Here is a 23,652-nt window from a genome sequence, read left to right as displayed (position 1 = left end):
TCCTTCATCCATAGCCCTAATCCCAGCTAGACTCTCCTTTGGAAGCCAGTGATCTGGGAATTAGTACTTCATTAAATCTTCCCCACTCTCAGATTATCCTTCAACGGAGACTTATGTGTTCTTTGACTGGCCCATTTCCTGGATAGATATAATAAGGGGTTTCCAGGAGCCCCCAGACTGGCTGGGCTATGAGGACAAAGCCATAGTAGACGGATAATCTCTGTTGTGGAGAAGAAACTGGTATCGCTAGGGCTCTCTATGGTTTCACATGCTGAATGTGAAGTGTGTGGCCCACACACTGGAGTGTGGCCCAGCCATGGTAAATGGCTGTACAGGCAGGAGGAGACTGGTATTGTATTGTATTGATTGTGCAGTCGCATCCACAGCACTTAAGTGCTCTAGATACTGTCCTAAGTGCTTTACGCATACTCATTAGTCCTCACAACAACCTGAGGGGGTAATTATTATTATCTCCAATTTATAAAACCGAGATGCACAGAGGTTAACTTGCTCGGTGTTACATAGCTAGTGAGCAGGAGAGCCATGGTTCAAAACCCGGACGGGCTGGCCTTGGAATCTGCTACATAGGAAAAAAAGAGTGGAACTCTGACTAAGGAATCCAGAATCCAGAATTTAGTTCCAATAGGGCTGCTGCCTCCCTAGGAAATTTGGCCCCATGTTCTTCCCCCTCTTGCTGGTCCTAAGCTTATTCACCCATGAAAAACATCACCCACTAAAGAAACAAACAATTTTTGCAAAATGTTGGCATGTGCGTGAGCAGCGCTAGGTGTGACGGCGATAAGAGGGAGCCAAGGAACGGATCTGGGTTCTGGTCCTGCCTCTGCCACCTACTTTCCTGTGTGTGACACTGACACGTGGTCTCTGCTCTTTGAGCCTCAGTTTCCCTGGCTGTTCCAGATAATCTCTGGGTTTTCCTCTCGCTGTCACAACCTGTGGGCTCTTGGTCATTGCTTTGTCTGGGTTCAGTCCACTCACAGCAACCTCTGTCATTGATGTTTATCACACTACGACTGGGCCCATGGCCCCGTGCTTAAATTAAGTTGAGGAATTGAGGTGGGAATGAGGGGAGATTAAGGGGAGAGAAAACTCTCAGTTTCTGAATTTGCTCCCCTGTGACGTATGATCTGACAAGAGATAAGCTTCCTTCCATCCACTGGAGTCCAGCTGGGAGACCTGTATGCTTTTGTGGGAGGAGCACAGAGGTGAATTTGGGCATTGGCTAAAACTTCTGACCCCCACTCTACCACTAACTAACCCACTGGGTCACCACGATTGGGTTTCCTCAAGTGTAGGAATGTCTACCTTGTAGAACTGGAAACTGGAATGATTAGCGAAATAAAAATGGAATATATATATACATACTCTAGCCCAGCATCGGGCACATGGAAGGTGCTCTCGTCTCTTTAGAGAAGAGGGAGCGAGGAGGATGATCCTGGTTAGTGGGGGTGCCCTCTCCCTGCCCTTTGGAGCTTTTCAGTTACCCTTGGTGTCTATTCTGGGTGCTGGTGGCTGTGAGTTGTGAGACCACGGTTTCCTATGCTAGCTGATTAGCTCCCAGAGGAGGACAGAATGGAGGTCCCCAAAAGACCTGTTCCGTGAAGCAGCACTCTTTTTTCTCTGGTGGTGGGAAAAGGATGGAAAAGAGGGATCTCTTGGGCCATGTGCCAGTCTTCCCCTGATGCCCAGGAGGAGCTCAGGGAGGCTCTGTGGAGGCTAGGGAGGCGGCTTGTCACCGGAGGGAGTGGGGAGGGGGGGCGCCAGGACTGTGGCGACAGCGACAGCGGAGGTCAGCGGGGGAGGAGGAGGGCTCTGTCAGTCTCCTCGGGAGAGGGTGGTGAGGACGGGCTGCAGGGAGGTAGAGGGAAGAAAACTTTTGAAGTGAGCACAGATTATGAGCCTGGAGGGAGGGACCCAGGGGAAGGGGGTGGGGACCGAAAGAGTAGGAAGAAGTGGGAGGAGGGAGGGCGACAGACAGGGAGTCAAAAGCGGGGTGGGAGCGCAACTGGCAGGCTGAGAGCCTGAACCGTGGGCGGCGGAGGAGGCGGCCAGGAGCCGGGGCGGGAAGCCCGCGGACATTCCAGAAAGGAGGACGAGGAGAAGGTAAGGACAGACTTGCTTTCCAGAGATGAGACGACCCTTGACGGGAGAGCCTTGAGTTCCAGGCTGGAGAGCAACAAAGCTCCTTCTCTGTCCCTGGGGGCTTGCCCCCTACTCCTGGCTAGTCCCTGCGCCCCTGAGGTTGTGAAGCAGCAGATAAATGACACTTGATTTATAAGGAGTGCTAAAAGTGGGAGGGGAGGGCCCTTGCCTTGGGTCTGGACTTGTGGCTCCAGGGGCATCTTCCAAGCTGCATGGCGGTCCATCTCCAAGAACTTTGGTTAAGACGGAATTGGCCCTTTAAAAACCAAAACCATCACTGTTTTACGATGCTTCCTCTAGGCTTGGAATCTTTTTTGAAATGCTTTCCGCAGCAGCATCTAGGGGAGTGTTTTGATTTCCACCCCCCTAAGGCATGTTGGGTGGTTTAAAAATATTCCCTGCTTAGTTTCCTGCAGAGTATCATGTCCCTGCTGGCCTGCCACTCGCTGTCGCTGTCGGAGGAGAGAGGCTGGTGAGCCCCCCAGAGTGGAAGCGGGAGGAGGTGCCCACCGAAGGTCCCCTTTCCTCCTGGGTGCAGGGCCCCTTGGTCTCTCTTCTGAGCGTGTGGCAAAAGAACCCTGACTTGGGGGTCGAGATGCCCGGGTTCTGGTGCCCTGAGTGGCTGTGTGTCTTTGGGCCAGACACTTCCCCCTTCTGGGCCTCGGTTTCCTCATTTAGAAAATGAAGGGTCTGAAGCAGAATGATCCCTCCGGTCCCATTCAGCAGGAACATTGTACAAGGTTATGATTCCTTCGGCTCAAATGCACCTGGGAACCTTGAAAAAGGAAAGCTTTACATGAGGGTTTTACATCTTTCCTGTGCCCTTGCTCACTTTTAACTTGACCCCCCCTTCCCAGTGTCACATCATAATGGAGGGATTCCTGGTTTTTACTCCTTGGCGTCTCACAAGGCTCTGGCACGTGGGGTCCGACTGGCCGGAGAAAAGGCAGGACAGAGTGAGGAGCACTGGACGGGGAGTCAGGAGACCCAGGAGAAATCCAGCAAAACTGGAGAGGAGACAGCAGCCGGCGTGTGGAGGTGCAGCCCCTCCGTGTGCCAGCTGGGGTGGGCTCACCACCGGGGACACGAGCTGGTGTTTATAGGCAGCCCAGCCTGACTTTCATTGTCAGCGGGCCCTCAATGCCCCCAGAGTCCCAGCCCGGCCCAAGAGCCTGATTCACTGCTCTCTAGGGACAGCTCTGAACTTTCCACCTTCTGGCAGGTTCCCCAGGGCGGCAGCGCTGTTTAGAGCCTACTCCCCTGGCTGTTCCTCCAAGGAGCAGTCCTCTGACACGGCTCGGCTCGCAGAGCAGAGAACACCAGGAGGTGTGTCCCCGGCTTCCACACCGGTGCCCTCTGGCCACACTCCCACCCAGAGCCATGAAGTTCATAGAGACATGGCAGGAGCACAATCATACTGTCCTGCTTTGCCTTTGAACCCCATGGACGTTCTCACCGAGCTCCTGAGACCGGTTCTTGTCTGTTAGCTGCCTCACTCCTGTCCCCTGTCCTGCCATTGGCCAAAAGTCCTAGGCCATGAGGACTGGAAGAGGTCTCTCAGATTTCCCGTCACCTTCTTCGACTGATGGGGAAAACGAAGCCTAGGAAAGGAGGGTGACCTCTGAGGGCTGACGCAGTGAGTCAGGCCTGTTTGCTTGGGAGAACATCCGAGCCTGCTCATGCCAACCTCGGCCCCTTCGGACTCTGTCCTCAGCTGTTTTCTGAGCTTCCATTTCTCTCCAGGCCTCCCTGCTTCTTCCATTTAAGCATCTCCACAGTCCTGTTTTCTGGCAGTGACACCCACGTGCCCACCTGCACCTCCTCATCTCTGCGGGCCGCGGGGGGCGGGGCGGGGCGCCGTGCAGGGTTCTGGGCTCTGGCCGCCGGCGGAGGCTACCACCGTGCAGCTTGGCCTCTTGGAGCCTGGCTGATCCCACCGCACCGATGGAAGCAGGACAGGGAGGCTGTCTGCCTGGATCCGGCAGGAGACCCGTAGTCCTCAGGGCCAGGGAGACCCAAGGCCCGGGCTTAGCGCCCTGTGTCAGGGAAGACCTCCCCCACCTGGGATTCTAGCAGTTCTCTGTGCCAGCTGGCCCCAACGTGGGCTCAAGGATTAAGCTGACCTAAGGGAAGAGATGCCCATTTTTCCAGGAAAGTTTCAGGGCTCCTAGAAAAGAAACTGAGTCCTTGTCTCGAGTCGGAAGCTGCTGTTCTTGGAGAATGACAGCTTGAGTCCCCTTTGTGATTCACTTGTTTCTGGGTATTAGCAAATCAAAAAAAAAAAAAAAAAAAATCAGCTTTCAACAATCCACTCACGTTCATAAGGAAAGGGAGTCAGGAGGTCTCAGAATCAGAGGTATTGAAACAGCGCAGAGAGAAGGGAGAATTTAACTCAGAGTCACATTTGGGCTAGAATTTCAGCTGTGTGACCTAGGGAAAATTATTTGATGTCTCTGAGCCCCGGTTTCTTCATCTGCCTAAGAGGTTAATAAATGCCTTCCTTGTAAGGTTTTATGAAGATTAAATAAAATAATGTACAGATTTCCCCCACTACCAGAAAGTTTGCTTTAGGCCACTTCAACTTTTACAAGAGACCTACATTATAGTGTCTGTTTCACTGATGGAAATCCGAAAGAGGATTTATTTTCTTTAAGTTTATTTGTTTATTTTTTTAAGTTTATTTGTTTATTTTTTTAAAGTTTGTTTATTTATTTTGAGAGAGAGAGAGAGCGAGCAAGTGGGGAAGGGGGGAGAGAGAGAGAGAGAGAGAGAGAGAATCCCAAGCAGGCTCAGCACTGTCAGCATAGAGCAGGATGCGGAGCTCAAACCCACGAACTGTTCAGATCATGACCCGAGCCAAAATCAAAAGTTGGCTGCTTAACTGAGCCACCCAGGCACTCCCCAAAAGAGGATTTATACTTATGTCAAGGTCATTGCTTCTTCGCTTTACACCATCTTGGCCTACAGATGGTTTCATAGGAGCCCTCTACCTTTTTGGATAGTGGGGGAAACCCGTATTTAAAATGGCTATTATATATTAAGTGCTCAATGAACAATAGAACAATAGGGTAGAATCCGGATCACCTGGTCCTCAGCCCGTTTCTTTGAACTACCTCTCATTTTATGTAAAAGCCTTTCTACAGGGAAGGCTCATATTGGCAAATAATTCTGAGGAAGAACCGCTTGGTTTTTACGACCACAGACTTTTTTTCTGGGACTACTTGTGCTGACCTCTAAGCTGGGGGTCAGAAACTCTAGCTTTGCCTTCTGGCTCTGTCACTAACTTGCCACACTATCACAGTTGGTCAAGTCACAAACTCCCCGGATGTTCTCACCTAGAGCTAGAAGGGCCTTAGCAACCATCCAGCTCAACTGCTTTCTTCTCTACACGAGCCAACTGAGGCTCAGGGAGGGGACACGTTTCATCTAGAGTCACAGAGAAACAGCTGGGATTGAAAAGAGGCCCTCTTTCAAGGCTCTTGTTCAGAGATAACTTCCAGGACCTTAATCCAACCTGGCATCTTCATCGTTCAGAACCTCAGAAGAGGGCAGATTTGGTGAGGGGTCGGGATGGCCCTTCCCTCAGGTCACAGAATAGACTATCACCTATTTATTTCCCTTCGAAGTAGAACTGAGCCAGCTTCAAACCTACCCTGTGGATGTGCCTTTGGCTTGGTTGGTGAGCAGATCCAAAAGTGCTGCAGTTTCTCAGAAGGCAGGAATTACATGGAGCACACGTTTTGTAATGTGACCTCCAATGGAGTCCATCCCTAGACCCAAAGGCTTGACTTAAGAGAAAAGTCTGGAGGCAGGCCGGACCTATTTCAAGAACGAGAGAGGCCTGATCTGAGTGGGGCCCTGTACCTCCCTTCTTCTCCACGCTTGCCCCCGAGGGTCTGCACACCCAGTGAAATAATTAACTTACAGTGAAATGAATATCCTTCCCATCGCCCATGTTTTCCTCGCCTCTGACGGTCACCTACCCCACCCGGTGCTACAATGAGGGTCCCTGTGAATCACTGTAACCGGCCGGCTGCACTGCCGAAGTCTGTGTCAGGTTGACTAGTTGGGTCATGCCAGAGAGGAGTTCTTACTGGAAATGTCAGAAACAAAGACAAGGGCCTCACCTTCCCGAGGGCCTACTATGTGCCAGATACTGTTCTAGGGGCCTCCACACATCCACGTATTGTTTAACCCCCACAAGGAAACAGTCCCCTTTTTCAGATGAGGAGGAAACCGGGAGGCTGAGTGGCTTGCCTAAGGGCTCACAACTGGAGCGTGGAGGCAGGGTTCGAATCCCACCATTTCGCAGGAAACGTGAGGCCCACTACCTATTTTTGTTTCCGCTGTTCTTGTCACGATTTGACATCAATGGAGCACCAAAGCCTGTTGTCTGGCCGGCCGAAAACCCGGCAGTAGACGCTGCTGCAGCCAAGAGCACTTAGTGGCTAAAAAAGGAAATAACTTTCTATATGTGAATTCTGGCCAAATGGTGGCAGATGCTGAAGAGTCTGGGAATCCTGAGAACTGGGGGCCGAGGGCTTCGATGGAATCGTTCATTCTAGGAACAGCATATGCAAGCCAATAAGCCAGCCAATAAGCCAGAGGCTAACAGCAAAAACCCTGAGCCTCTTCTGGGAAAGTGGGAAGAGCCCTGCTCAGGGAGGTAAGAGACTAGATAGAGTTCTGGTCATAGGTTTGTCACCAGCTGTCAGTGCTGGGGCCTCTTTGCTTTGCTTTCCCTTTGAGAGACACAGAGCGACGGTAGGCTTTGAGTCAGGCAGACCAGCTGCCAAGTCCCTTAGGCAGCATTTGCTACTGGTGTGACTTTGTACAAGTCACTTGACCTCTGAGCCTCAGTTTTCTCAGCTGTAAAATGGGATCATAGCTACTTTCCTACCAGAGTTAACAGAAGGGCTAAAGGTATAGTTGTAAAATGCTTCACACGTGGAAAACTCTCAACTGAGTGGTACCTGTTATCGCTATTCTGAACTTTCCTGGAACCTGGTCTCAGCTGGTATAAAAGTAAGGGATTGGTTTTGATTGATGTCTAGATTCCTTTCGGCTCTACTGTACTATATGAATCTATGGCAAGATGGTGGAAATAATAAAGAAATGTAAGCATCCCATAAATTCAATTTTCATTAATGCCCGCATAGGTTTTAATCAACCTTTTGGGGGTAATTAATAAGGACCTCCAATATTTCATTGTAATTGAATGTCTCCATTTGCCACTACCTCCCATCCACCTCTTACAAATATTTCCTCTTCTAACAGTTTAAGAAGAAAATTACTTATCCCGGCATAATTCTCCTTCCCCACTTTGCCTGCTCCCTTCCACCCCCGTGGCTTTGAAACAACTGTCTGCCAGTAGAGTGTTTCTGAGCGACCCTCTCTGTCCTTGTTAGAATGAAAATAATGAAATGGAGAGAGCGGTTAATTATCTGCCATTGGCTGGAGTCGAAGGGAAATTAAAGTGACACTTCATCTCCTCCATCTGTCTCCTTCTTCTCTCTCATCTCTGTCTCCCTCCCCCCTCTTTAGTGATCAAGCTTCAGGGGTGTAAGCCCCCTGCCCCAGACTTCTGAGAAGGTTGCCCACACTGCCCAGCTCAATAGCTGTAGCTGTATTACCCACATGGTTATTTCCCCGGAGGCCGAAGAGGCTGCCCCAAACCTAAGTCAGGAAAACAGTGGAAATTCTAAATGTGAGAATTACCCCCAAGCACGTAGAACTCAACTCCCGATTCTAACAGTCACTTTGAAAACATCTCTGCAGCGCTCACCTTATGTAAAAGTGGCCAGCCTCTGACTGGTAAGGATTTTTGGAGAAAGGAACTCTAGGTGATTAGATAGAATCCAGCACAGTTGTGAAGACCGGCAGGGGCATTGCTGTCAGACAAGGCCAGAGCCGGTTTTGGTGTCAACTCCTCTGCTTACTGGCCAGTCTTCCTCGAGTGACCTTGCTCAGCCAACCTCCCCCAGCCCGGATAAAAGGGAGGGGGATAATCCCCACTTGCCCAAGTTGTTGGGACAATCAAATGAGAAAACGCATGTCAAGAAACTTGCAAAATGTCTGGCACATAGAAAGGTCTCAGTAGCTTTATGTTACTATAATCATCATCGCCTAGACTGAAAGTTTGATTGTTGTGTCACTTGAGGTGAACTAGAAAATGGAGCTGAGCATCTCCAAGGGTAATAAAGATTGCTGATCTGGCTGAAGATCAAGACCACTTTCTTATGCAATCCTCCCTGTATCTCTGCATTATAGTGAGAAACTGTGGAGGGGGAGGAAGGGGAAATCACAAAGACGTGCACTAATGAATAAGGGACAAAAGGGTTTTGAGATGATGGTCATGCTTGGTGCTTTACTTTATAAAGCCACCCTTGATGTCGGCACAGCACAGGAGTCCCATAAACATTTTCTGAACTGAGCTGCACTGATGTGGTATTATGTCCAAGGACCCTTTAAGTGAGGCCCCGCGGGTCCTTTTACAACAGAATTCTCTTCATTGGGAAACAAGTCAGCCCTGCTCTGTGCCACATTCCACTGTTTGGTGAGCGGAATTATAGCATGGGCCAGAGTGCTGTTATTATTACCATGAATAACAACCTTTATTGAGAACAAGAGATCTGTCAGATAATGCCCCGAACATGTGTCGTTGTCCAGAATTAGACTCAGGCTCTGCAGAGTGGTCTTATAATCTAATTTTGACAAACTTGGGTGAGCTTCCCCAGTGATCTGTGGGGAGGAAATGGAGAAGAAACAGTCCATGGTGAGCAGGTACATCCAGTCCTGCTCTCAGCGAAGCAGAGGGCTCTGTCACCGACAGACAGAAGGAAGGCTCAGGGGCTGCTGTCTCCCTGGTGTTCTGGTCACCACAGCCATTGTGCAGGTGCCCCAAGGTCACCCTCCCAGGGAGTCCCTCTACTGGCATCAGGTGTTTCAAGTGAGCTGAATGCTGTAATTCATTCACTGTGGTTGATTTTTAAAAGTACATGAATTAACCTATCAGGTGCCAGGCACAATGTCAAGCACTAAGAGGAAAGAGTGGGTAGGGGGATTTTAGCAGGAGGATACAACGATGAACAGATACGGGCCTTTTCTTCAAGGACCTCAGGGTTGAGTTGGAGAGATAACACACAGCCAATAGGGCACATAATTCTCATTACGTGTTTGAAACCCCAGTGACTTTACAGTTCAGTCTGAGGCCCAGCTTCTGACTTGGGGTTGGGGTGGGGGCACAGAAATGAGAAGGCAACTGTTACGTGTGGCTCCACACGACAGGATTAGAATCAATAGAAGGAAGAGAATTTTCAAGGAATCCCCATGGTAGCTTCTTGCTCTCTTGCAATATGCTTTCTTGAGCAGGAGAGACAGGGTGCTGTTTCAGCAGGGTGCTGGGTGGCACCTGTAACCTGCAGCCTACCTAGTTTATGCTACAGCCACTACTAAAGGACAGCAGGGTGATTATTGACTGTGCCGTGCCTTATGTCCCCACCTCATCTGAGGGCTGTGTCCCATTAGGGTCTACCCACAGGAGCAAGTCATGTATGAAAAACATGGTCTATCATAGGGGTTGAGAACTACTCTAAACTCCTAGGCATGGCCTCCAAAGCCCTCCATAACCTGCCCCCACCTATTCTTTAGACTCTACCTCCCCTGCTCTGCTCATTGTCCTCTAAAACCATGCTTCTTTTCACTTGGTAGATTTGTTCCTGTGGTTGCCTTTGTCTGGGATGCCTCCCACCTCCTCACCTCCACAAATGTCACCTCCACTTAACTCCTACTCAAGGGTTGCCTCTTCTGGGAAGCCTGGTGTATTTGCACGTTTGGTTGTGTCTGTATCCGTCACCAGACAGTGAGTTCCTTCAACATTGAGTCTTACTGATCTTTGGGGCCCGAATTGTGAGGGTGAACTGAATTATACTTTCCTGTAATCCCCTCAGCACCCCACCCAGTGCTGGTCACATCAAGGGAGCATCATAAATATTTTCTTGTTTGCCCAAAAGCTGGCCCCCAGGCCTTATCACTAAATGGTAGTCGAGTCTCAAATAACTCACTGCCCCAGGGTGAGAAGAAGCTTTTGAAGTACTGAAGGGGGAGACATAAGAATCGATGGGCTCTACCCTTGGAAGGAAGATGGAGGGAAGCGTTCTGGTGTGCACCAGACTTGACCAGAAACTCAGTGGTCTAGGTTCTGTCTCCATTTGTCTTCATCTCTTCAAGCAGGTCTTTTACCTTCTGTAGATGTCTCCTTTTCTGCACAACAGAGGCGACAGTCATCACCCCACAAAGTGGCTCTGAGGATTCCTCTGTTCAGCAATAAAAATTGAGGGTCTATATGTTCTGAAGGTATTCAATTGTGAACAAAAAACAAACGTGGTCCTGCACTCTTGGAGTCAACAAGAGAAGGTAGGAGAAGTATGTTTTGAACTGTGTAGGGTTTTATTTTTTCTTGCTGGACTTAAGGAAGATTTGAGCCTCCTTTTGATCACTCTGTAATCTTACTGCTAGATGAAGCATTTTTTTTTCAATCATTAAGAAAGCATTTATTATGGGGGCACCTGAGTGGCTCCGTTGATTAAGTGTCTGATTTCAGCTCAGGTCATGGTCTCGTGGTTTGTGGGTTCAAGACCCATACTGGGCTCTCTGCTGTCAGTGCGGAGCCAGCTTTGGATCCTCTGTCTCCCTCTCTCTGCTCCTCCCCTTCTCAGAAAACAACAAAATAAAACAAAACAAAACACCAAAAACAAACAAACAAGAAAGCATTTATTATTTACCTAAATGAGAACCTAATGCAATAAGAATACAAAGTAGAAGACAGGGCTTTTGACTTGGAGAAATCTGTTACTCATTTGAAGGGAAAAGCTGTTAAATCCTTGAGGGCAGGACTCTTGCTTGATGTTATTGGATCAACAGACATCACTGAGGGCCCAGTAAGTGCCAGGTCTGGTGTCTCTTAGATATAATTTTCAGTACCCAGAACAGTGGTAGGCACATAGAGGGGACTCAAAAAAGTACTTGTGGGGTGGCTGATAGAAAATTTTGGAAAATCAGTATAAGTCAGCATATAAGTAAGAATGTACCCTATAGGCTGAACAGTAATTTAGAGTCTTTAGAGTTCAGGAGACATCAAAGAGGGCTGGGATCAATTTGAGGAAAGACTTCTCCATTTCTACCTAGATCTGTGGGGTCATAGGAAAAGGTCCTGGCTATGAGCTTATGTTAACCCAGGTTGCTCTAATTTGGTTTTCTTTGAAAACACTGGCTGTGTAGGAAGGCAACAATGCTAACACTGGACTGGGAATGTAAGTACCTGAATTTTGTGTGTAGCCACGTAATACACAAAGTAGGGGAATAAAATGATTCCTGCTCACTATACACAAAAGCCTTCCTTTGGCCCTTTCCCTCTTGTCTAAGCACCATGTCACTGTTACCAAGCAAGTTCCCTGGTGACTCTTCCAAATGTTTGCTCTGTCCCAGGATATGACACGCATAGAGAGGATGTTGAAGGTTTTGGAGTGAAGAAACTACAGAGTTGGGATGTTCTCATCTGGCTTCCGGGGACCATCTCTTCTGCCTTGGGGATTTCAGTTGTATCAGTTGCAAAAGGCTGTAGAGTTCAATTATCCAGGGTTCCTCAGAGGGTCCTGACCTAACGAGGCCCTCCCCAACTCCCTAAGCCAGAGCCAACTCCCCTGAGGTGTTCCCAGAGCACACTAAACTTTCTTCATGTTAAACACATCATGCTTTATTGCAATTATGTGTTTGGTCTCTCCCCTTCATTAAGGGATATGAAGGCAGTTAAGTTCAGTAAAAGCAGGGACTCCTTATTTGTCTTTTTAACTGCTGTGTCTTAAGGGTCTCGTATGATACCTGGTAACCACTCCTATTAAATGGATGAATGAGGGGCGCCTGGGTGGCTCAGTCGGTTAAGCCTCCGACTTCGGCTCAGGTCACGATCTCGAGGTTCGTGAGTTCGAGCCCCGCGTCGGGCTCTGGGCTGCCGGCTCGGAGCCTGGAGCCTGCTTCGGATTCTGTGTCTCCCTCTCTCTCTGCCCCTCCCCCGTTCATGCTCTGGCTCTCTCTGTCTCAAAAATAAATAAACCTTAAAAAAAAAATTTAAATGGATGAATGAAAGGGAAGGACTTTGTAGGTAGAGAGGAAAGGAGCTAAGACAAAGAGAGGTGAGAAGGTGTGGGCCATGTATACTCCCCATTTGTGAGTGGGGAGTTGTGTAGCCTAAGTATTGGGTATGTGAGCGGAACGGGAAAAAAGGATGTAGCTGTGCTGCGGAGGATCTCAAGTTGAAGTTAAAGGGTCTGAACTTCATAAGCAGTAGGACGCCAGTGAGGATCACAGCTAAAGCAGTGAGGTGTATTATTGCCATTGTATTTGATAGAATTTATTCATGGCATGGGCAGCTTCCTTTGCCCCTTCTGACACACTTCCTGCCAAGAAACGGATAATAGTCTACAAAACATTTTGTATGCTGTACACCCGGTAAACTCAATGAATATCTAATCTACATATTTCTTTGGCTGAGTCCCCCCCAAAGGGACCTAGTGTAGCTGGGAAACTGACTTTCATATTATAAACTGAGCAACTGGTACATGGTAGCAGCTTTAAGTTTCTCTGACCTCGCCTAAGTCATCCAGGAAGTCGCAGATGCGCAGTCCCGTCACCTGTTTGCGGTCTCCAGGGCACATGGAGTCTGCGTCACCCCTCCACCTCGTCAGCTAGTTTCTCTTGTTCCCTCCCCATGAGGGAGCCTACCTGATGTAACCGTCTTTCTCCTATTCCACCGCGCTTTCTTTCTTCCAGGTGGGATCCCTTGCACCGCAAGTGAGGGGGGCAGCAGTCAAGCCTCTTGGCAGCCCAGACCAAAGCGTCACATTCTTTGCCCGGGACTATTTTTAGATCTCCTGGGGGACATGCAAGGAATGAGCGACACAAAAGATCAAGGGGAAAGTCTTCAGGGACTGAGGGCAGTTTGGAAAACTTGCCCCAAATTTTGGAAGGATATGACATTTGTTTCTAGTTTTCCTTTTGTGTCTTTCTTATTTCCATTTCTGTTTCCCTTTCACTTTCTCCCCTTCTGCTCTTCCATCTGTTCTTTGTAATGCAAATCTCTTCTTTCTCCTCCTTCCCCCTCCTTCTCCATTCTTGTTCTTTCTTACCATTTCCCTTGCTAGTAAAGTCTGCCTTTTATTCTTTAGTTTTTATATGGGAAGGACTGTGCTAAGTGCTTTTTATACATCGCCTCATAACACTCTATGAGATAAATAACAGTATCCTCATTTTGCAGATGGGAAACTGAGATACAGATCCAGTAGCTTCTCCAAGCTCAGTGGTATTTAGGGATTTGAACTCCACTTAACTAACCCCCAAACTGCCTTCTCTTAACCACTCCGCGGTCTCTCCTTTTCCATTCCCAACTCCCTCTGGTCCTTTCCCTCTTTCGGCTCCTCCTCTCCCCTTCTCTCCTTTCCCATGTCTCCCCCACCCGCCCCACTTTCTCTCCCTCCCCTCTCTCAGACACTCAGCACATCCTGGTCCCTGCACGTGTGTGGATGCCCCTGAAGGTGCTGAACACTAGGCACGTGCCTAGAAGAGATGACAGATCATTCAAACTCTTGTCTAATCAGCCATTTTCCTTTTGAGCAAACGCTCCACAATTTTCCACATTTGGAGGCTAAGGGATGGGGGAGGACCCTTCACCACCTAAGGGAAAGGGCAGATGTCTGATCGCAAGCCAGAGGAAAGGCCTCAAGACCTGGATGGGTCTTTGATATGGAGGGGAACAGAGATAAAGCCCTTTACACTCATGTGCGGACTCTCAGGGGTGGGCAGCAGAGGCCTGGCAGAAGACAGGGCCAGGAGGCTGGTCTCTGTCAAGGAGATCCCAACTCAGGAGTCCAGGGAGCCTGCATCTTGAAATATGGCACCCCACCCTGTCCTCCCTCGTATGCATAAAGAATGTTCAGATAGGAACCAGGGGCACATCGGCAGTAAAGATGTGAAGGTCAAGGTTTGAACTTGACAATCTCTAAGATGCCAGTAGATTCTGAGGTTCTGTCCTTCCAAGAAGGGAATATTTATGTTCGGTTCCCTCCTTTTTTTTTTTTTCATTATAATATTTTATCACTCTGTTGATTAGGATTGTTTAGAGGCTTCAGCCATAAGGACATTTATTACTCATCAAGTAAGAATTCTGGAGGTAGGAGATTCAAGGGTTGATTCAGAGGCCTCAGGATATTGGTTGGCATTTCTGAGAATCTTTGGACAGTTTCAGACATCTTGACTCACACAGGCCTGTCCACACAGGAGGTAGTGGGGGTGGGCGAGACCTCCAGCGAGGTTCCCTCCATTTACTGGGGAATGGAAAAACAGTTTCTAGAGCACTCCCTCTACATTAGACTGTCCCCATACCTGGCTGACCAGATCTCACTGCAGTGGAGACTGAGAAGTGAAATCTGGCCTTTTTACTCTGCTACAGGGATGCGGCCAAGGAATAGGGAATTGGTTTGCTCCTGGGTAGGGAACACCAGAGCTTGCCACCCCTCCTTCATTCACTCAACTAAGATTTACTAAGCACCCACTCCGGGCTAGGCTCTGGGACAGGTGATGATGATACAGAGGAAAAGGCAATCTCTGTTCTCAAGGAGCCCCTACTGGAAGAACGCAGACAGGCAGAGGACCACAAAACAAGATGGCAAGTGCTAGGAGGGAACTGAGTGTCCTCAGGGCCACCACAGGAGCCGAAGAGGCTCAGCTTGAAGGATCAGGGAGCTTGGAGGGAGCCCTGACTGGGTTAAAGTTCTAAAGGGTTAATAGGATTCAGCTAGGGGTGAGGGGGCATGTGGCTGGGAAGAGGGCATCTGGGAATCTTCTAGGATATGGAACCAAAGGCACTCATGGGGACAGACAGGAAATGAGGCCGAGGAAGCAGGCAAGGGCCTGAGGAGAGGAGGTTTTGTTTGGGGCATTTATTCTGGATTTGAGGAGGAGCAGGTCTGGGCATGGGTGCCTTCTGAACGTGGGAGGATAGGCTGAGCTGTATGGTTGCAGTGGCCGCACCACACTGAGGCATAGCAGGTGGGCACGAACCCAAGCGCTCATCTGCAGTGCTTTTCGCTGGTGTGACCCAACACGTTTTTGTTCGCCACCTCCCAAGACAGCTGGGCCATGTCCAAAGACGAGAGAATGCGTCCTAAGAGGCCAGACTTTCCGCCCCCTCACCTACTCCTTCCCCTTCGCCCAGTTCTGCCTTCTGGAGCCAGAATAATTCTTTTTCACCCCAGAGCCGTTCAAACCTATGGAACATTTGAGTTATGATTCCCAACATGTCATATACCTCAACTCATTTAACCCTCAGGACACTGACGTAGCTATAGTCTATCCCCATTTTACAGACAAGGAAGCAGACTCAGTGAGGCAGATGGCCAGCCTCGTGATGGCAGAGACCAGTCCTGTGTGTTTTCCGCTTCACCAGCATTTCTCCAGGCGTGGCCCTTGGACAGCCAGCCTCAGAACAACCTGGGCTGCTTGGGGCAAATCCTGATCCCGGGGGCCACCCCAGACCTCTTGAAGTAGACTCTCTCGAGGTAATAGCACAAAATCCCCACCGTAACACACTCCTCAGTCGATTTCCAGATCCATTCAAGTGCGGGAATCACACTTGAATCTTGCTAACACAACCATTTTTAATCTTCTCTTTCCTTTTATCTTTTGCTGGCCTGGAAAAAAAAGAGAGAGAGAGAGAGAGAGAGAGAGAGAGAGAGCTTTTTAGGTGAATTTGACTCCTGAGTTGTCCTTTTTTAAAGAACACATTGGCACGGACCGGTGGCATCCCAGAGCATGACTGGACCCTCGAGACTCTGCAAGCCTCCCTCTCCTTTTCTCTCTCTTTCTCTGCCCCATTTGCAGAAGTCCTGGTGGCTGTCCCCCACTGAGCCGGAATGGGTGACTGGAGCTTCCTGGGAGAGTTCCTGGAGGAGGTACACAAGCACTCCACGGTGATCGGCAAGGTCTGGCTCACCGTCCTCTTCATATTCCGCATGCTGGTGCTGGGCACGGCAGCCGAGTCATCCTGGGGGGACGAGCAGGCGGACTTCCAGTGTGACACCCAGCAGCCCGGCTGCGAGAACGTCTGCTACGACCAAGCCTTCCCCATCTCGCACATCCGCTACTGGGTGCTGCAGACCATCTTCGTGTCCACGCCGTCACTCGTGTACATGGGCCACGCCATGCACACCGTGCGCATGCAGGAGAAACGGAAGCTGCGGGAGGCCGAGAGGGCCAAAGAGGTCCGGGGTGCTGGCTCTTACGAGTACCCCGCGGCCGAGAAGGCAGAGCTGTCCTGCTGGGAAGAAGCGAATGGAAGGATTGTCCTCCAGGGCACTCTGCTCAACACCTATGTCTGCAGCATCCTGATCCGCACTACCATGGAGGTGGCCTTCATTGTGGGCCAGTACCTCCTCTACGGGATCTTCCTGGACACCCTGCACGTCTGCCGCAGGAGCCCCTGCCCCCACCCTGTCAACTGTTATGTCTCCCGGCCCACGGAGAAGAATGTCTTCATCGTCTTTATGCTGGCGGTGGCCGCACTGTCCCTCTTCCTCAGCCTGGCTGAGCTCTACCACCTGGGCTGGAAGAAGATCAGGCAGCGCTTTGCCAAATCTCGGCAGGGCACGGCTGAGTGTCAGCTTCCTGGTCCGATTGCCGGCATAGTCCAGAACTGCACACCACCCCCTGACTTCAATCAGTGCCTGGAGAATGGCCCTGGGGGGAAATTCTTCAATCCCTTCAGTAACAAGATGGCTTCCCAGCAGAACACAGACAACCTGGCCACTGAGCAAGTGCAAGGCCAGGAGCAGATTCCCGGGGAGGGTTTCATTCACATCCGTTATGCCCAGAAGCCTGAGGTACCCAATGGAGCCTCTCCAGGCCACCGCATCCCCCATGGTTACCAGAGCGACAAGCGCCGTCTCAGCAAGGCCAGCAGCAAGGCCAGGTCAGACGACCTATCAGTGTGACCCTCCAGTGCGGGGGAACCAGGACCAGGTGGGAACAAAAGAGGCTCAGAGAGGGAAGATGTGTCCCTACCGACCCCATCTCTCATTCTCATATCTGTTCTGCTCCTTCTGGGCTCTGGGTCTCAAGGCCATTGCTCATTTATTCCAGAAGGTAGGACCAGGGCTCTGCAAGTGCAGGCAGAGACATGGCTTCCCACCCAGGCTACTGTCCCTTCCCCATCCTCTAACCAGTGTACCTAGAAGACTTTCAGATTCTTTAGTCAAGGGGGCAGAGGAAGAAAAGAGAACTGTGGCAAATCTGGCCTGGGAGGGATAGCCAGAAGGATAAGATGGCTCCCTACATACCAGCCACATACCAGATGGGTTCTCCAAGTTCCTATGGCTTCCTTGACCCGATCACCCTTCTTCCTGCAAGAAAGAGCCCAACGTTCCTAGCCAATAAAGAGCATGAATCAAGGACCTTACATTAGATGCGCTCTTGAATCTGTTGTCTCTGTGGGTCAAACCTTGGAGTGACAATGAGGTGGCCTTGGGCTGCCCTTGGCTGCCCTCCCTCTATCCAGTCTTACTTAAAAAGAGGCCCTTGGAACTTGACCAGCAACCTCAACTTTACAAGTGCTTTGGTATGTACCTCTGGCAAATGTCCCACTTGGTGATGCTGCAAACTTTACTTCTGCCAGGGTGACAACTAACTAGCCCATGGGGGTGCACACTCCCCTAGGGAGCGACTGTGTACACAGGCCCCACTGGAATCCCTGCCACCACCTGTCATCCTGCGGCTCTTTTACAGCTCAACCTGATGATAGAAACCATCCCATCCCTCCCTTCCTTGGTTGTTCACTCAGTGCTCCCCTAAAGACCTTATCGACCAGAATGCCCAAGAAGCCGTCGTCCTCTCTCAGATCCTGACCAGATCACCAGCCACAAAGGCCAGTGGAATTTCCCTAGGTCTTATTAAAACAAGGATGGCTTTGTGCTTCTCAGATTCCCGTTGGGAAAAAATAATTCTGCTGTGAAGATAAAAGTGAAAAAAAAAAAAAAGAGAGAAAATACTGGAAAACTATTTTTCCCTCCTATTTATTTCCCTTGCTGACTGCCAACTTAGAGTGCCAAGAGGAGGTGTGATGACAGCTATGGAGCCCCCAGATCTCTCTCTCCCTGGAGGGCTTAGCAGGGGCATGGAAGCAGTAAGGGAATCTCCAGCTCTCTTGGCAGGGGCCTCATTTAAGAGCACACAAATTCCTATGTCTCCCTGGTGCTCCTAATGAGACTGCCAGAAAGCAGTGGGGACTGCAGACTGTGAAAAAGCCCTGCCTTCCCAGGGACTGGCCTGGTTTCTCTGTTCAGTCCATCCATAATGGGTGGTTGCCATTTTGGATGAAGGTAAAGGATGCTCAGAATTGGATACTGAGACTTACAGGGAGATGATTACTTCTTAAAATGCATATGTGTGTGTGTGTGTGTGTGTGTGTGTGTGCACACGCGTGCCAATAGGGTGGGGAGGGGGAGGGGGAGGAGAGTCTGAAATAAGGAAAGGAAACCTTAAAGGAAATTGTATCTTCCTGCCCTCACCTCCAGATGCCTGGCAGAGGGACTGAACCTCACTGTTTATAGTGGCATTGGCCTGTGTAGGTGAGAGTTCGAGGCAGAGGAGGGTGAAGGTTCAGAGGTAGGCTCAGCCTCTGCCCCACTCACCCGTCTCCAGGCCCCTTTGCTTATTGGCTATTGGTGAGTAGAGAGAAGTATGAGGGCAGAGAGTTGGAGGGGACTGACCAGGATGCCATTTAGGGAAGAATGACTGCTCATTCCAGGTCCCTAGAGAAGACACCTTTTTATCTATTGTCGGCATTGGCATGAAGACTGTCCAAAACAAAACCGAGAAGACTCTCCTTCCATCTCTAAAATGGGTTTGTTTTGTGAAATGGGTGTTATTGGATTAGAAATCCTATGAGATTATCCTTGATGATGGGGCTTTCAGTAATGAAACAGGAAATGATATGTGTAGTGTGTCTTAATAAAATTTGGCCCTGCATGTCGCTTTGGTGTCTCTTTCACGCCGCGACCACAAAGAAGGATGGCGGACTTGGTGGGGGAGGGAAGCACTCGGACCCCACCCATCAGCCAGTAATGCAAACAGCTTTGGAGTCCAGCCTGCAAGGGTGAAAATCCCAGCTTCTGATTGACAGCTGGGCTCCAGCGAGCTACTTAATCTTTGAACCTTGGTTTCCTCGTCTGTAAATTGAGCTTTGTAGTATCTACCCTATTGGGTTGTTAAATGAGAGACCGTAAAGAGTTCAACAGAATGCCTGGGAAATAATATCTGTCACTAAATTATAATTATTGATATTATTGTCATTATTATCTTTATTATTTTCATTATCGTGTTGAATTCATAGCATCTGAAAACCTGGGATGTCAAGAGACGATTCCAGAACTTTCCCCACGGAGCTCACAATCTACCAGTTAACTGAGGTGGTCCAATTAACTGAGGTCAAATTAACTCAAATTAACACAGAGGAAACAATTGGAATAGAATTAAATGGGAATTCATTTATTATCAATTCTAAGAACCACAGGCTCCGGGAAGTGAAACACAGGACAAAACGACATGGAACAGGACACTTGGCCTGGACCTCAAGAGGCTGAGGTTTTAGACAAGTGAAGGCCTCAAGGATGACTCTGAAATGGGTCTTGGTGTTCCTATAGAGATACTGAGGCCCAGGAAATTTCTGTGACAGTGGAGGCTTCTCACTGGCCTCCCTGATTGGGATCACATCATTTTGGATGACGAGAAATGGTTCTTGCCCCAAACAAAGGGTCAAGGGACCACCTAGCACTTGACCAACCCCCTCCCCCCGCTCCCCCCAGAGGTCCTATTTCCTAGAGGAAGAAACAAAGGCTGAGAAACACAAACAGAAGAATTCTCTTAATTCCTGGTCAGTGCTGTTCATCAGGGTAGGAAAGCTCATTTGAAGAGGCTTGCAAGATCATAGAACACATCTTATGACGGCAGAGTTGCGACTCAGGGGGCATCTGTCCAAGAGCAAGGTGCTCAGCCCACAGGGGCCTGCGGAGTCCAACTGGAAAAACCCTCTGAGATCCATTTTTTCTCCTAGAAAAGAAGCAGTGCCTCTCACGGTTTTATAAACATAGCTATTAACATTTAACAGTTTATATTACACCCAGACTGCAAAAGCCAAGGGACTTATTTTACAGCAAGTAAGATTTCAACCTCATGTATCTGCTCTCATTTTCTCTTCCTCTCCCCTTTAAAGGTTCATCACTGAGGAAGGTAGTACAGTGAACACACTGTGGATTGTAGGCCCCTGCAGACTCCTTTCCAAATTCCCTCCCTCCAGTGCCAGATAAGGTCAGAATTTCTACTACCAGTGTTTCATTACTGTGGTTAAAGTATCTTAGTGCTTAAGTGCTAATAACACTTTTATGAAGAATCATAGTAGGAATGAATTTCAGATTTCTTCCTAGTAGCAAATTTTCCCAGCAGAGAGAAAAACAGGGGAACAAGGGCAGTGGGCACCCCGCTGGTGTCTTGAAGGATTGTTTTCATGATGTGCAGATGAAGAAAACAGTGAGGTTCGAGGGGCTGCCAAAAACAGGATTCCCACTCCCCAATCCTCCGTTGACCCTAGAAGGCCCTGTAGTCGATCCATGGATTGAACAGTAAGCAGAATGTATAAATGATAGATACGTAAATAGAACAGGATCAATAGTTTCTCTTCTCATTGGTTACTTGATGGCAGCAATGAGTATGATCTATAGGTTTTTTTATCTTCTTTCATTTGGAAAAGAGAAAAATTTTATTCAACAATATCTGTTGAGCACCTAGCTTGGGCTGGGCACTATGTCAGGTTTTAGGAATGCCATTCTACAAAACGTGTGAGTCCCATCTTTTGGGGCTTCCATTCTGGTAGGGAAGACACCCTAACACAAGGAAACAAACAAAATAATTATGAATTGTGATAAGCGCCAAGGAGGAAACAGATAAGATGCTAACAAAGGTAGAGGAGGGATGTTCCTCAGGATGGGCAGAAAATCCTCTCTGAGGAGGTAATAATGAAGTTGAGATCTGACAGGTGAGACAAAGCCAGCCACTGATGAGCAGAAGGACCCGAATTTCTTCCGGGAAACCCCACAATACAACCGTCCCTGACTTCAGTCTGGGCCAACATTCTTGAAAGACACAGAATTCAAGCAGCATCTAAATAGCACCTAAAACACCACCACTTGGCAATGACTATTACGAAACATACATCCTTTTTCAGTAAAAGCCCCAAAGGACAGAAAAGTCTCTTTACTCAAAAGAAGGGAAGTCTTAATTAAAACAACTAAATAGCATATGTCAACGTTCTGAAAAGCCCTATTTGATGTTGCAACTGTTATTTCCAGGACTGATTCTTATAACATGCCTGGGGCCTTGTAAATTGGGCCCATTCCCTTGAGTCCAGGCTGGTGGGCAGAAGACTGTGTGCAGAGAGCCAGCAGCATGTGGTCCAGAGGAGCCTTGGCATCAGAGGAGTCAGAACAATGCGACATTGAGCACACGGAGAGGGGGCCAGTGAGGAAGGAGGGAGAGTGCATCAGTACGGAAGCCAGGCCACAGGAGTGGTGCAAGATGCCAGGCAGGCACCACGGGGGACATCTGTCAGCTGGCAGCAGGTTAACAGCTGCATCCCAGGGGCTGGGGTACTAGGCGGGCAATGCATCAGGCCAGGGTCTTGAACAGAGTACAAGGTGGGTGCCCATTATCAGAATTACAGTGAGGCGCTGCTAAGGACAGTTATTGATGGTGACACACAAGACTTACTAGATGCCTTCAAAGTCAGAAATCTGAGGAATAACCAATAGTGAGACTCCCAGGCCCCCCATCAAGCATGGTGGTGGGTGGGGAGATGAGTTTTGGCATGGTACCTCGTTGGCGCCTCTTCAACTACACGGAAGGCTGATGCAGCCCCGGGAAGTCATGGCCAGGAAACAAGGCTTAAGTCCCTTCTGTCCCTTTAACCTAGCTGATTTTCCAAGACTCTGACTCAAGGCCCTATGGATGGGCCACAATTACTTGCTAACAAGGGTTTCCTCTGAGAGAAACTGAGAGCCTTGCATGAACCCATTCAGGAGAGCTCTTGCCCTGGGCTCCGCAGCCTGGCCAAGCTCAATCCCCCGAGGAAGCAGCTGTGGGTCAAACAGCAGCCCAAATCGGGAAGGGAATCGGGTGGGGTGGAAAGTCCGTGTAGGCCTCCCTGGGGCTTTTCTCAAGTGGACCGAAATATAACCTGGAGGGGTGTAAGCTTACAAAGGTTTGAGGCAAAGTTATACATTTGACAACCAATGTAAAAACCTGTGTAGGGCGTCATTAGCTGGGGAAAAGTCTGTTTAAAGAAAAATCCCCAGGGACACCTGGGTGGCTCAGCTGGTTGAGCATCCGACTCTTTGATTTCAGCTCAAGTCTTGATCTCGTGGTTTGTGCGTTCCAGCCCTGCCCTGGGCTCCACGCTGACAGTGCAGAGAGCCTGCTTGGGATTCTCTCTCTCCCTCTCTCTGCCCCTCCCCTGCTTGTTCTCTCTCTCTCTCTCTCTCTCTCTCTCTCTCTCTCTCTCTCTCACACACACACAAAATAAATAAACTTTAAGAAAAATAAAATAAAATTAAAAATAAAAAAAATCCCCAAGTTGGTTTGTAAAACAAACCTGGAATTGTTAAGTGCTGTTTTCCAGGCTCTGTGCTAAGAGAGTTTCTGAATTATCATCTCATCCTTGTAATAGTAATAATCCTGAGGTTGTTTGTCCCCCACCCCCACCCCCCCATCACAGATAAGGAAACAGAAAGATTCAGTAACCTACACAGCTGGCAGGTGTAGAAGTGAGATTCAACCACTCATCTCTTTGTCTACAGCTGCTTCTCCTAAGTGCTTCTCCTATAGTCTTCTGTAAAAAGGCAAGATACAAAACTACCCACACCACGATTACGTGTAAAGTAGGTACTTGAAAGGACAAAGGAACTTGAAAGGACAAAGATCTGAAAGAAACAAACAAAAATGAAGGCAGTTGTGCCGGTAGGGTGGATCTGTGGGAGGGCTTTAGTTCTCCTTATTTCTAAACTATTTTAATGTTATCGTGTTATTTTTGCAATTAAAAAATTTAAAATGTATTTATATTCAACCTTTGGGCTAAATTTGGTGTTCCCTTGGGGTGACTGCCAGGAGCCGCCTCTCTTCATTTCCGCAGTACTCATGCCTGGGAAAATCTGTCTTTATTTGGGCTCTGAGCGCCACCCTTAAATGGAATAAGGTTAGCAGGAGGCACCCACCCCAAGGTCAGGGCTGCCGACTGCGTGACAGCGGATGGTCTGGTAGCCGCGCCTGGTTATGGCCGAGCATTGGAGTGAGTGTGGGGGCTCCACCCACACCCACGAGCTCTTGCACCCCCTGTGGGGG

General features: G+C 49.1%; 1 protein-coding gene and 1 long non-coding RNA gene across 10 annotated transcripts in view; one reads left to right on the top strand and one right to left on the bottom strand.

Annotated features, from left to right (window-relative positions):
• The window catches only part of LOC109502579, a 100,098-nt gene that overhangs the window by 19,821 nt on the left and 56,625 nt on the right, over window positions 1-23,652 (bottom strand). For 4 of the 8 annotated variants that reach the window (XR_006582975.1, XR_006582977.1, XR_006582979.1 and 1 more), the window contains one exon: window positions 12,553-15,902. The exons of the other annotated variants lie outside the window; for them this stretch is intronic. This is a non-coding gene — a long non-coding RNA (uncharacterized LOC109502579). Of the gene's footprint in view, window positions 1-12,552; window positions 15,903-23,652 lie in introns of those variants that run through there. 8 annotated transcript variants of the gene reach the window in all.
• GJA5 (gap junction protein alpha 5) lies at window positions 1,966-19,233 on the top strand. 2 transcript variants are annotated; one of them, XM_003990532.6, is made up of 2 exons: window positions 1,966-2,121; window positions 16,093-19,233. In XM_003990532.6, the coding sequence occupies exon 2, from the start codon at window positions 16,125-16,127 to the stop codon at window positions 17,199-17,201; it is 1,077 nt and encodes a 358-aa protein (XP_003990581.2). In that variant the 5' UTR covers window positions 1,966-2,121; window positions 16,093-16,124; the 3' UTR covers window positions 17,202-19,233. The 2 variants fall into 2 exon arrangements, with proteins under 2 accessions (XP_003990581.2, XP_044889347.1); XM_045033412.1 differs by lacking the exon at window positions 1,966-2,121 and adding an exon at window positions 4,957-10,575.

The sequence above is a fragment of the Felis catus genome, chromosome C1 (assembly GCF_018350175.1).
Source record: "Felis catus isolate Fca126 chromosome C1, F.catus_Fca126_mat1.0, whole genome shotgun sequence".
Classification (NCBI taxonomy): Eukaryota; Metazoa; Chordata; class Mammalia; order Carnivora; family Felidae; genus Felis; species Felis catus.
This window is presented reverse-complemented; position numbering and strand designations above follow the sequence as displayed.